Source organism: Lepidochelys kempii, chromosome 8, assembly GCF_965140265.1.
Source record: "Lepidochelys kempii isolate rLepKem1 chromosome 8, rLepKem1.hap2, whole genome shotgun sequence".
NCBI classification, from domain to species: domain Eukaryota; kingdom Metazoa; phylum Chordata; order Testudines; family Cheloniidae; genus Lepidochelys; species Lepidochelys kempii.
The window spans coordinates 108,590,211-108,604,232 of record NC_133263.1 but is presented as its reverse complement, the minus strand read 5'-3'; the positions used below and the strand labels follow the sequence as shown (position 1 = coordinate 108,604,232).

At 47.9% G+C, this 14,022-nt stretch overlaps 1 protein-coding gene across 11 annotated transcripts in view; it reads left to right on the top strand.

Moving 5' to 3' along the window:
• Positions 1-14,022, top strand: part of CFAP57 (cilia and flagella associated protein 57) — a 154,079-nt gene that overhangs the window by 44,716 nt on the left and 95,341 nt on the right. For all 11 annotated transcript variants that reach the window (XR_012160518.1, XM_073358041.1, XM_073358038.1 and 8 more), the window contains 2 exons: positions 9,377-9,542; positions 9,993-10,106. Coding sequence is in view for 10 of the 11 variants with exons in the window: in XM_073358041.1 (XP_073214142.1) it covers positions 9,377-9,542; positions 9,993-10,106 (280 nt within the window). In the remaining variant the exon portion in view is untranslated. The remainder of the gene's footprint in view (positions 1-9,376; positions 9,543-9,992; positions 10,107-14,022) is intronic.

Here is a 14,022-nt window from a genome sequence, read left to right as displayed (position 1 = left end):
GAAGCCCCACAAGCTGAAGGGCAGGAGAGCGAAGTAGCCCAGGGGAAGGAACCGCTAGTTCAAGTGGTTTACCACTATCCCTAGGGCCCCTAAGCCTAAGTTCCCAGATGTATTTTCTTCTTTTTTTTATTAATAAAATTTAAGAATTGGATTTTTGTGCCTTAAGAGGTTTGTGCACATTTTTAATTAGCTGGTGGCAGCAGCTGATTTTCTTTTTTTTTCTTTTCTTTCTCAGCTCTTCCCCAGAGGGTGGGGGTGAAAGGGCTTGCGAGTACCCCACAGGAAGGAATTCCCAAGTGCGCCTTCCTGGGTTTTCAAAGGGGTTTTGCACTTGGGTGGTGGCAGCATCTACCAATCCAAGGTCAGAGAAAAGCTGTAAACTTGGGAGTTTAATACAAGCCTGGAGTGACAAATATTAATTTTTAGAGTCCTTGCGGGTGCCTGCCTTCTGCACTCGAAGTGCCAGAGTGGGGAAGCAGCCTTGACAGTCCTACTGGGGGTTGGCTTCCATGGCGTCAGCCACCTTTGCTCCTCCACTATCCCAATGGGACCAGGGTCTTACCGCACCAGCGCCGACACACCTGGCATCGCCGCATTTGCACTGACACCACCAACTCCAATACTAGCATCCACATCAACTACGCCAGCACCGACATAGTCAGCATCGACTGCGCCAACTCCAGCACCTGGGGCTGCATCGGAACACAGAGCACCCAAGATCGCCTCAGCGCTGAGGCCAGGGAACAGGACCCACTTGTAGCTAGGGCCTCGTCCTCGTCTGATGAGGCGGTGGCCAGAATGTTGACGTCCTGTGCCCTGGAGAACAGCAGAGTGCTCCAACAACTTCTCAGGAAGGTAGCACAGAACTTGGCAATCCAGACTGAGGAGGTGGTGGAGACATCGTACTCTATGGTTGACATGGTCACCCCTTTGGGCCCCTCCTGCGTTGCTCTGCCACTTATTAAAACAATTAGTGACACCACTATAACTCTCTGGCAGACCCCTGCCTTTTTGCCACCAACAGCAAAGAGAAGTAAGTGGAAATACTTTATTCCCTCTAGAGGCTACGAGATCTCTATACTCTCCCCCTGCCAGACTCCCTAGTGGTGGCCGCAGTGAAGGAGAGGGAGCTCCAAAGCTTCCACAGCCTGTCCTCAAAAAATTGGGAAGCAAAAAAATTGGACCTCTTTGGGAGGAAAATTTATTTGACTGGGGTGGCTCTAGCTCTATATATCTAACCACCAGGCCATCCTCAGCAGGTACAACTACAACACCTGTAGAGCTATGGCCAAGTTCGGAGAGCTGTTATCAGAGGACTCTAGGGTTGAGTTTTCCTCACTCATGGAGGAAGGGAAACTGGTTGCCTGTGCTTCGCTGCTGGCAACCTTTGATGTGGCTGACTCGCCATCCTGCACTATGGCCTCTGGGATAGCCATGAGAAGGAGCTCCTGGCTGCAGGTCTCTGGACTTCCTTACAACATCCAGCAGACAACACAAGATATCCCCTTTGAGGGTTCAGCCCTGTTTTCCAAGGAAACAGATTCCCAGCTTCATAGCCTGAAGGACTCAAGGGCCACTTTCAAGTCCCTTGGCCTCTGTACTTCAGCTAATCAAAGGAAACACTTTAAGCCACAGCCCCCGCCGCGTTTTTACCAGCTGCAAAATAGGCAAGGCTTCTCCTATAGATGGAATAGAAATAATAGAAAGGGGTGTCACCCTTCATCAGGCCAGGGCTCTGGTCAGACAAAGCAGTCCTCTGGCTGGAAGCAGAACTTTTGAAGATGCGCCGGGGGGGGCAATGCACCAGTCTGGACACTGGATCCATCCTGCCTTACCTTCTTGAGCCAAATGTCCCCTATCCTGCGTGGGCCCATATTACATCGGATTTCTGGGTTCTCTGCATTGTAGAAAGGGATTACTTCCTTCAGTTCTCTGCCCTTCTGCCCTCCCATCCCCATTCTCTTGAGCAACTCCTTGTGCAGGACGTGCACTCACTCCTAATGCTGGGGGCAGTGGAAGAGGTTCCTCAGGAGCTGAGGAGCCAGGGCTTCTATTCCCAGTATTTCCTAATACCGAAAGCCAAAGGCGGCCTCAGGCCCATCCTAGACCTGCAACATCTCAACAAGTTCATGAATCTATAAGTTCATGAAGAAACTGACATTCCACATGGTCTCTTTGGCCTCCATTATCCCTTCCTTGGATCCAGGGGACTGGTATGCCGCCCTCAAGTTGAAGGATGTTTACTTTCATATTTCAATCGTACCATCCCACAGAAGGTACCTCAGGTTCGTGATGAACCGCGATCATTACCAGTTCACAGTCCTCCCATTCAGCCTGTCAGCAGCTCCTTGAGTGTTTACCAAGTGCATGGCATTTGTGGTTGTGTTCCTATGCAAGCGTCGTGTGCAAGTGTTTATGGACCTCGATGAGCCTGCTAATCAAGGGCCTCTCCAGGGCTCAAGCGGAGGCACAACTGAGCTTCATAAGGGCTACTTTTGATGACCTGGGCCTTCTTCTGAAAGTACAAAAGTCAACCTTATTCCCCATGCAGCGGATAGAGTTTAAAGGGGCGATATTGGACTCTACACAGACCAGGGCGTACCTCCCAGAATCACAATTCTGGTCTCTGGGCAACATCATTCAAAGCCTCAGGCAGTTCCCTACCACCACTGCAAGGAATTGCGTAAAGCTTCTGGGACACATGGCCACTTGTACCTATGTAGTACAGCACGCCAGGTTGAGACTCTGACCTCTTCAGGTGTGACTGGCCTTGGTGTATCAACCAGTTTGGGACAGTCTAGACAAGATCCTCACTCTACCTCATCCTGACCTCAACTCCCTCCTGTGATGGCTCAACCCACAGGCGGTGTGTGCAGGGGTTCCCTTCGCCAGACCACAGCCAGCCCTCTCACTAGTGACGGACACATCAGCGTTGGGGAGGGGTGCACACTTGGGAGACCTCAGGACACAGGGCCTCTGGTCTCAGGTGGAGCTCTCCCTTCACATCAATGTCAGGGATCTGAGAGCAGTCCATCTAGCATGCCAAACATTCCAAGTTCATCTAAAAGGAAAGTGTATATTGGTCATGATGGACAATACAACTGCTATGTTTTATATAAACAGACAAGGGCATTCACACTGCTCTCTCATGTGCCAGGAAGCCGACAGACTGTGGGACTTCTGCATAGCTCACTTGATACACCTGAAGGGATCGTACCTCCCTGGAGTACAGAACAAGTTGGTTGATTATCTCAGCAGATCCTTTCATGGCCACAAGCTGTCCTTATGCCTGGATGTCTCAAACACTATCTTCCAACAGTTGGGGTTTCCCCAGATAGACTTGTTCTCCACGCAACGCAACAGGAAATGCCAGCAGTTTTTCTCCTTGCTGAATCAGAGCCCAGGCTCCATCAGCGACACGTTCCTCCTTCCCTGGAAGGGACACCTCTTGTACTCGTTTCCTCCCAAAGCTCTTGTTCACAAAGTGCTCCTCAAGGTTTGGAAGGATGAGGCCTCGATGATATAGATAGCGCCAGCCTGGCCCCATCAGCACTGGTACACCTCTCTTCTGGAAATGTCCGTGGAAGCCCCAATCATCTTATTGTTCTTCCTAAACTTGATAACTCAGGATCACAGCCATCTCCAGCACCCAAACCTCGAATTGCTGCACCTCATGGTATGGAAGCTCTGTGGCTGAATCTGATGGAGCTCGCCTGTTTGGACCCAGTCAGACAAGTCCTCCTTGGTAGTAGGAAACCTTCCACTAGGGCTACCTACCTGGTCAAATGGAAGAGATTCTCAATTTGGTCTTCTCAATACCTTCCGTCTCCAACTCTAGAATCCATACCTGTCATATTGAATTACCTTCTCCACCTCAAACAGCAAGGGCTTACCCTGTCATCAGTAAAGGTCCACCTGGCCACTATCTTGGCCTTCCATCCAGGCATGCAGGGACAGTGAGTCATTGCCAACCTGATGGTCAGTCATTTGCTAAAGGGTCTCGACAGACTCTACCCTCGCATACAACAGCCGGTTCCAGCCTGGAACCATAACCCGGTCCTTTCCAGCCTGATGGAGCCGCCCTTTGAACCGCTGGCGACATGTTCCTTGCTGTTTCACAAGGTAGCATTCCTGGTAGCAATAACCTCGACCAGGGGAGTGTCGGAGCTCAATGCACTAACTTCTGAGCCTCCATAATGTGTTCTTTTGGAACAAGGTTCAGCTCAGACCTCATCCGGCTTTCCTCCCTAAGGTTGTCTCCCAGTTCCACATTAACCAGGACATCTTTCTCCCAGTTTTCCATCCTAAGCCACACTCAAGCACCAGAGAGCAAAAACTTCACTCGTTGGATGTTCGCCAGGCGTTAGCCTTCTACATCGATGAACAAAACCGTTCTGGAAATCCATTCAGCTGTTTGTTGCAATAACAGACAGAATGAAGGGGCTTCCAGTCTCTTCCCAAAGGATCTCATTGGATCACGTCCTGCATCCAGGCATGCTACGACCTGGCGAAGGTATCTGCCACTTCGCTTACAGTGCACTCCATGAGGGTGCAGGTATCATCAGCGGCGTTCCTGGCCCATATGTCGATGCAGGAAATCTGCAGAGCTGCGACGTGGTCATCAGTACATACCTTTACCTCGCATTACGCTATTGCCGAGCAGGCCAGAGATGATGCAGCCTTTGGTAGAACAGTGCTACAGTCAGGGAACCTTTGAGCTCCAACCTCGCCTCCAAAACTTGGGCTTGGTAATCACCTAATTGGAATTTACATGAACAAGCACTCAAAGAAGAAAAATCAGTTACTTACCTTCTCATAACTACTGTTCTTCGAGATGTGTTGTGTTCATGTCCATTCCAATACCCACCCTCCTATGCCTCTGTCGGAGCAGCCAGCAAGAGGGAACTGAAGGGGTAGTGGGTTGGCAGGGCGCCATAAAGGCACGACCCCAAGGTGCACCTGAGCTGACCTGATGAATACTGTTAAGGGAAAAACTTTCTGACTGCTGTGCACGCAGCACACACCCACCTAATTGAAATGGACATTAGCAAAACATCTCGAAAAACAAGTTAGAAGGTAAGTAACCGTTTTTTGTCTGGGCAAAGAGACTGAGAAAAGTAGGTAGGGGAAGTGAGGACACTGAGACTGGATGGGAAGCCTGGGAGCCAGAGGGGACAGGGAATGTTGTGGGGGTAGAGGGAGAGGCTGGAGCTGGGTGGGGAGAGAGACAGATGGTGGTGGTGGGGAGGGAACTGGGGTTGACTGGGCAAGGAAACTGGGGAACAAGGAACCAGATGGGATAGGGTGGAGGACTGGGACGGGCTACCAAGAAGAGGACTTGAACTGGGATCTGAAGCCTTAGGAGTGGAGCCTTAGGAAAAAGGCTAATGTAGTGCCAATCTTTAAAAAAGGGAAGAAGGAAGATCCTGGGAACTACAGGCCAGTCAGCCTCACCTCAGTCCCTGGAAAAATCATGGAGCAGGTCCTCAAAGAATCAATCCTGAAGCACTTGCATGAGAGGAAAGTGATCAGGAACAGCCAGCATGGATTCACCAAGGGAAGGTCATGCCTGACTAATCTAATCGCCTTTTATGATGAGATTACTGGTTCTGTGGATGAAGGGAAAGCAGTGGATGTATTGTTTCTTGACTTTAGCAAAGCTTTTGACACGGTCTCCCACAGTATTCTTGTCAGCAAGTTAAGGAAGTATGGGCTGGATGAATGCACCATAAGGTGGGTAGAAAGCTGGCTAAATTGTCGGGCTCAACGGGTAGTGATCAATGGCTCCATGTCTAGTTGGCAGCCGGTATCAAGTGGAGTGCCCCAGGGGTCGGTCCTGGGGCCGGTTTTATTCAATATCTTCATAAATGATCTGGAGGATGGTGTGGATTGCACTCTCAGCAAATTTGCGGATGATACTAAACTGGGAGGAGTGGTAGATACGCTGGAGGGGAGGGATAGGATACAGAAGGACCTAGACCAATTGGAAGATTGGGCCAAAAGGAATCTGATGAGGTTCAATAAGGATAAGTGCAGGGTCCTGCACTTAGGACGGAAGAACCCAATGCACAGCTACAGACTAGGGACCGAATGGCTAGGCAGCAGTTCTGCAGAAAAGGACCTAGGGGTGACAGTGGACGAGAAGCTGGATATGAGTCAGCAGTGTGCCCTTGTTGCCAAGAAGGCCAATGGCATTTTGGGATGTATAAGTAGGGGCATAGCGAGCAGATCGAGGGACGTGATCGTTCCCCTCTATTCGACATTGGTGAGGCCTCATCTGGAGTACTGTGTCCAGTTTTGGGCCCCACACTTCAAGAAGGATGTGGATAAATTGGAGAGAGTCCAGCGAAGGGCAACAAAAATGATTAGGGGACTGGAACACATGAGTTATAAGGAGAGGCTGAGGGAGCTGGGATTGTTTAGCTTGCAGAAGAGAAGAATGAGGGGGGATTTGATAGCTGCTTTCAACTACCTGAAAGGGGGTTCCAAAGAGGATGGCTCTAGACTGTTCTCAATGGTAGCAGATGACAGAACGAGGAGTAATGGTCTCAAGTTGCAGTGGGGGAGGTTTAGATTGGATATTAGGAAAAACTTTTTCACTAAGAGGGTGGTGAAACACTGGAATGCGTTACCTAGGGAGGTGGTAGAATCTCCTTCCTTAGAGGTTTTTAAGGTCAGGCTTGACAAAGCCCTGGCTGGGATGATTTAACTGGGAATTGGTCCTGCTTTGAGCAGGGGGTTGGACTAGATGACCTTCTGGGGTCCCTTCCAACCCTGATATTCTATGATTCTATGATTCTATGAGTGGAGACTGGGACTGGCTAGATGAGGAGAGTGGGATGATATGAGGAGCCAACAGTGGGATAGAGACAGGACTGGGACAGACACAGAAGAAGTCAAACTTGGGGATAATGGGCAGAAGTTAACAGAATGTTAGGAACCATTAGGAAAGAAATAGATAATGAAACAGAAAATATAATGCCTCTGTCAAGGTTCCTTCCCCACTCTGAACTCTAAAGTACAGATGTGGGGACCCACATGAAAGACCCCCTAAGCTTATTCTTACCAGCTTAGGTTAAAAACTTCCCCAAGGTACAAACTTTGCCTTGTCCTTGAACAGTATGCTGCCACCACCAAGCATTTTAAGCAAAGAACAGGGAAAGAGACCACTTGGAGACATCTTCCCCCCCCAAAATATCCTGCCAAGCCCTACACACCCCCTTTCTGGGGAGGCTTGAGAATAATATCCTAACCAATTGGGTACAAAATCATCAAAGATCCAAACCCCTGGATCTTGGAACAATGGAAAAATCAGTCAGCTTTTTAAAAGAAGGATTTTATTAAAACAAAGAAAGGTAAAAATCATCTCTGTAAAATCAGGATGGAAAATACTTTACAGGGTATTCAGATGCAAAACACAGAGGATCCCCCTCTGGGCAAAACCCTTCAAGTTACAGAAAACAGGAATAAACCACACTCTTAACACAGGTAAAATTCACGTAAAACAAAAGATAAACTAATCCGCCTTGCCTGGTTTACCTATACTGGTTGCAATGTTGGAGACTTGGATTAGGATGGGTTGGAGAAAATGGATTTCTGTCTGGCCTCTCTCAGTCCCAAGAGAGAACAACCACGTAGACAAAGAGCACAAACAAAAGCCTCCCACCCCCAAGATTTGAAAGTATCTTGTCCCCTTATTGGTCCTTTGGGTCAGGTGCCAGCCCCGTTAGCTGAGCTTCTTAACCCTTTACAGGTAACATGATGTTGCCTCTGGCCAGGAGGGATTTTTATAGCACTGTATACAGAAAGGTGGTTATCCTTCCCTTTATATTTATGACAGCTTCTATATAAATCCCTGGTACATCCACAACTTGAATACTGTGTGTAGTTCTAGTTGCCCCATCTCAAAAAAGATAAATTAGAATTGAAAAAGGTACAGGGAAGGACAACAAAAATTATTAGGAGTATGGAACAGCTTCCATATGAGGAGAGATTAAAAAGACTGGGACTGTTCATTTTAGAAAAAAGATGACTAAAGGGGGATATGATAGAAGTCTATAAAAACTTGACTGGTGTGGAGAAAGTGAATAGGGAAGTGTTATTTGCCCCTTCACATAACACAAAACTAGGGGTCACTTGATGAAATTAACAGGTAGCAGGTTTAAAACAAGCATAAGGAAACACTTCTTCACACAACACACAGTCAATTTGTGGATCTCATTGCCAGGGAACGTTGTGAAGGCCAAAATTATAACAGGGTTCAAAAAAGAATTGGATAAGTTCAAGGAGGACAAGTCCGTCAATGGGCATCAGCTGCAACGGTCAGGGATGCAGCCCCATGCTTTGAGTGTCCCTAAACTTCTGACAGCCAGATGCTGGGACCGGATAGCAGGGGATGGATCACTTGATAAATTGCCTTGTTCTGTTCACTTTTTCTGAAGTATCTGGGGCTGGCAATTGTCAGTAGATGAGATACTGGGCTAGATGGACCATTAATCTGATCCAGTATGCCATTCTTGTGTACTTACGTCTCAAATTAGTGAATACTTTTCACCATAATCTCTCTGTGTCTCAGTTCCCCATCTGTAAAATGAGGATAATAATACCCACTCATCTAATGTAGGGGCTTGTGAACATAGATTAATGTTTATGAAACACTCAGATACTATAATAATGAGCATCATAGAAAAATTAGTGAGGAAATCAGTAATTCTGTCTTCAGACCAAAGTTTGAGTACTGTGCAGTAAAATAAGGAATGGGGCACATATTGATCAAGGAGAAAACAAATATTGAATAACTGCTCATTAAGTGAGTGCCATCCATTCTGTGCACTGAATGAGGCAGGTTTCCTGTGGAAAAAATAGTATGTGATAATGTAATTAAAGACTGTACCATAATGTGTACGCACAAGAGGGCGAAATTAAGGTTGGACAGGCAATCTCAATTCTGGCTTTTCATTGCTTGATTTGCAACCTTAAAATGTTCTTTTAACTTATTTTTTTCAAGTAATTTAATGAAACTTTTCAGAGGCAGAAAAGTAAATTTTTGTGAGATCCCTTGTTTAAAAAATATTAGCAGAACACCAATGACTGCATGAGCACCAGAAGGGGTCATCCCTATTATAAATTACTTATAAATGTACTAGTCTGACCAGCTCTGCCTCACCTTTCCCCATAGACAAGAGGGTCTCAGGTGCCCAAATTCTTGTTCACTGACTGTATCACCTGTGTGACACTGACATGGCTGATTGTTTCGCAGCACCCTGAATCTCTACAAGGGGTCTTGCAGCAATTTTCAGTGCAGGGCTAGACATCTGTCTGGCTATTTGTAAGTGTGTGACTTGAGCATTGTTACTGACTGTGGTGATTCTTGCAGCACTTTGGACTTGTATAAGGAGTACCAGGAAGAAGCATATGCAGTTTCTCTTCATCCCACTGGCCTTTACGTTTTGGCTGGATTTTCTGACAAACTACGGCTTATGAACCTGCTAATTGATGACATCCGTACTTTTAAGGACTTCACTGTGAGAGGGTGCAGAGAGGTGAGGAGCAATGCAGAAGCTGGGATCAGGGGAGCTTGGGAAGTGGAGTGACTGACATGGTGAGGAACAATGTGGGAGTTGAGTTGGGAGAGGAGAACAATAGTATGAATGCTGAGATATGAGAATCTGAGGAGGGAATCCTGAGTGAAAAAGGGCATAATGGGGGCTTGGGACCTGGGAGTCACCAGAGAGGTGAGAAGCAGTGTGGAAGTGGAATTTGCAGGAGAAAGGGGCATCAGACCCATGGGGTAGCTAAGAAGAGGGTCCTAGGAGATGAGGGAGCATCATGAAAAATGATGTCCATACATGGAGGTTTCTTCTTGCATGACCTTCAAACACTGGTGACTGTATTGCAACTTCAGTCAGAGACTGGGTGTTGTGGGTTTCTTCCTGCATTTCCATCATACATTCTGTAATAGTTGTGTGTGCTTTCTCACTCTCTCTCTCCAGTGCACCTTCAGTAATGGGGGTCATCTTTTCGCTGCAGTTAATGGAAATGTGATTCATATTTACTCCACCACCAGCTTTGAGAATGTTAATAATCTGAAAGGACACAATGGAAAGGTCAGTGTGCAATGCCTACCACAGTAGTGGCTAAAGGAGAACTGGTAGATATAATTTATTATAAGTTTCAAAAAGCCTGTATCCAAGTCTGTCACAGGGACTATAAAGGAAACTTAGTATTCATGGGGGAGAGGTAAAGAACTGTAATGGATCAGAGATTGGCTAACAGTCAGGAAGCAGAGATACAGAGAAATAAATGGTAAATTTTCATCATGGCAGAAAGCTGGCAGCAGGTGCCACAAGGTTCTGTTCTACAGCCAGTGCTTAATATTTATTAATGACCTGGAAAATATAGATATTTTTACAAAAATTTAATTAAAAGATTGGTTCTTCTTGTCCATGCCATGTTAGGTGTGTGTGCGCCATGTGCACCACTGCCAGAGTTTTTTCCCTCAGTGGTATCCGTCAGGCTGCCTCTAACACCTCTGGTGCTGCGTGCTTATGGGCCGGTATAAGGGGCGCCACCAGCCCCTCACCCTCTCAGTTCCTTTTTACTGTCTGTGACAGTTGCTGGAACAACCCCTCTTACTTCAAAGCTTCTTCCCAGTGGTTTTTGGATTCTGATTCATAGTTTATTAGTTTTAAGTATAGTTTTAGTGTATATAGATATTGTAGTTAGCGTTAGTGTGACTAGGTAGTCCCTATCCTTGGGGGACTTTTTTCACCCCAGCAGCTGGGCATGCCCCAGTCCCCAGGCCTCAAACATTGTGCCTTCTGCGGAAAACCTATGCCGGTGAGCAACCTGCACTCCAGCCACTTGAAGTGCTTGTGAGAAACTCACGTGAGGGACATGTGCCACACTTGTCGGGACTTTAGATCCCGCACAAAAAAGGGTTAGAGAAATAAGACTGAAAGCTATGCTAATGGAAGCCACTCTAAGACCAGCCTCAGAGCCAAGCCACTCCAATTCTGCAACAAGCACTTTGGTCTTGGTGTGAAGCACTTCTTCAGTACCACACTCTTCCTGGCACTGTTTACCATCTCCAGTGCTGAAGAAGAAGCACAAAAAGCAGTGCACCAACAGAGGGCACTCACCAGTGCAGAAGAAGGACGAGCATGGGGAAGGCAGCGGAGTGCAGCTCACATTGTGGCATCGTCAAATCTGCCCAGAACACTGTCTGGTGCCGGACCCGCCGCCAACACCCAGAAGCCACCGTGGCACCAGCAGTCTGACAGTTCCATTGACCACAGAGGCCTTTGCAGTGGCCAGGATCTTACTTTCTCTCCCAACTCCAATGGGACAGCTGCTGGCTCTGATGTCTATGAGCAGGAAGTAGCATGGAGTTTCAAGCTCCTTTCCAGCACCAGGCCTCCCAGGACCTTGTAGGGGCAAGCTGACCCTGATACCATTGTCGTTATCATCTCCAGTCGGCTGATGGTCCCCAGACCCCCAGCACTGAATGGAGACAGAGAGGGGTACCACTCCACCGTGGTGACTGAAGGAGAACTCTTCTTCTGAGGCTAAGGGAACCCTATGTTGAGCCTCAGGGCCATCACCAGTACCCACAGAAACATAGAATATCAGGGTTGGAAGGGACCTCAGGAGGTCATCTAGTCCAACCCCCTGCTCAAAGCAGGACCAATCCCCAGTTAAATCATCCCAGCCAGGGCTTTGTCAAGCCTGACCTTAAAAACTTCTAAGGAAGGAGATTCTACCACCTCCCTAGGTAATGCATTCCAGTGTTTCACCACCCTCCTAGTGAAAAAGTTTCCCCTAATATCCAACCTAAACCTCCCCCACTGCAACTTGAGACCATTACTCCTTGTCCTGTCCTCTTCTACCACTGAGAATAGTCTAGAACCATCCTCTCTGGAACCACCTCTCGGGAAGTTGAAAGCAGCTATCAAATCCCCCCTCATTCTTCTCTTCTGCAGACTAAACAATCCCAGTTCCTTCAGCCTCTCCTCATAAGTCATGTGTTCCAGACCGCTAATCATTTTTGTTGCCCTTCGCTGGACTCTCTCCAATTTATCCACATCCTTCTTGTAGTGTGGGGCCCAAAACTGGACACAGATAAGGCCTCACCAATGTCGAATAGAGGGGGACAATCACGTCCCTCGATCTGCTCGCTATGCCCCTACTTATGCATCCCAAAATGCCATTGGCCTTCTTGGCAACAAGGGCACACTGCTGACTCATATCCAGCTTCTCATCCACTGTCACTCCTAGGTCCTTTTCCGCAGAACTGCTGCCTAGCCATTCGGTCCCTAGTCTGTAGCTGTGCATTGGGTTCTTCCGTCCTAAGTGCAGGACCCTGCACTTATCCTTATTGAACCTCATCAGATTTCTTCTGGCCCAATCCTCCAATTTGTCTAGGGCCCTCTGTATCCTATCCCTGCCCTCCAGCGTATCTACTACTCCTCCCAGTTTCGTATCATCCGCAAATTTGCTGAGAGTGCAATCCACACCATCCTCCAGATCATTTATGAAGATATTGAACAAAACCGGCCCCAGGACCGACCCCTGGGGTACTCCACTTGACACCGGCTGCCAACTAGACATGGAGCCATTGATCACTACCCGTTGAGCCCGACAATCTAGCCAACTTTCTACCCACCTTATGGTGCATTCATCCAGCCCATACTTCCTTAACTTGCTGACAAGAATACTGTGGGAGACCGTGTCAAAAGCTTTGCTAAAGTCAAGAAACAATACATCCACTGCTTTCCCTTCATCCACGGAACCAGTAATCTCATCATAGAAGGCGGTTAGATTAGTCAGGCATGACCTTCCCTTGGTGAATCCATGCTGACTGTTCCTGATCACTTTCTTCTCGTGTAAGTGCTTCAGGATTGATTCTTTGAGGACCTGCTCCATGATTTTTCCAGGGACTGAGGTGAGGCTGACTGGCCTGTAGTTCCCAGGATCCTCCTGTAGATCCCAGTCTATGTGCTGCCAGATCTCGGTGCGGGTCCCGCCCCCAGCACTTAGCCAATGGGTCAGTAGCCTATGCAGTGGCCATACTGGAACCCTGGGAGGTTTCCCCTGGTACCGAGTCCTCCCTGCTATCAATCATACCTGTTGGTTTCTGAGAGTGGGCTACCGCCCCTTCCTTGTTGGCACCGGACCCCGACTCTGGTTCCAACGTTCAAGATGTGGCTACCATGGATGTCATTGAGGAAGAGGAAAGAGTCCTTCCTCTGGTGCAAGCATCCTCCTGCTCCTGAGATGAGGCTGTCTTGAGGCCAAGTAACTCATTTCCGCAGGATGACTTCAGGGCCCATCAGGACCTTCTGAAGCAGATAGCAGCTACCCTGGGGCTAGAGACTGAGGATTTTTAGGAATCATCCCACAGCCTTATTGACATTCTGGCTGCAGCAGCTCTCTCCAAAGTGGCCTTACCCATTAACAAGGCTGTAATGGGTCTAGTTAAAGACCTGTGGTAAACCCAGTCTTTTCTACCCCACACCTCAAAGAAGGCAGAAAAGAAATATTATATGCCAGCAAGTGGGTACAAGTACCTATACTCCCACCCCCCACCAGGGTCCCTTGGTGTGTTGACAGCCAATGAGAGGGACAGGAAGAGCCAGACGAGCGCTGCCCCGAAACAAAAGGATATGAAAAAACTGGACCTGTTTGGGGGGAAAAGCTTATTCAATGGGTAGCCTGCAGCTGTATATCTAACTAGCAAGCCTTAGTGGGGAGATACAACTACAATCTGTGAGACTCCTTAGCCAAGTTTAAAGACTCTCTGCCTCAGGACTCAAAGCAGGAGTTCTCTGCCATCTTGGAGGACGGTAAGAATGTGGCCAGGACATCTCTCAAGGTGGCTATAGATATAGCCAACACAGCAGCCAGGACAATGGCCTCTGCTGTCACCATGAAATGATGCTCTTGGCTCCAGTTCTTGGAACTTCCTCATGAGGTCTAAACAATCCATCCAGGACCTCCTTTTTGAAGGTTCCTCATTATTTT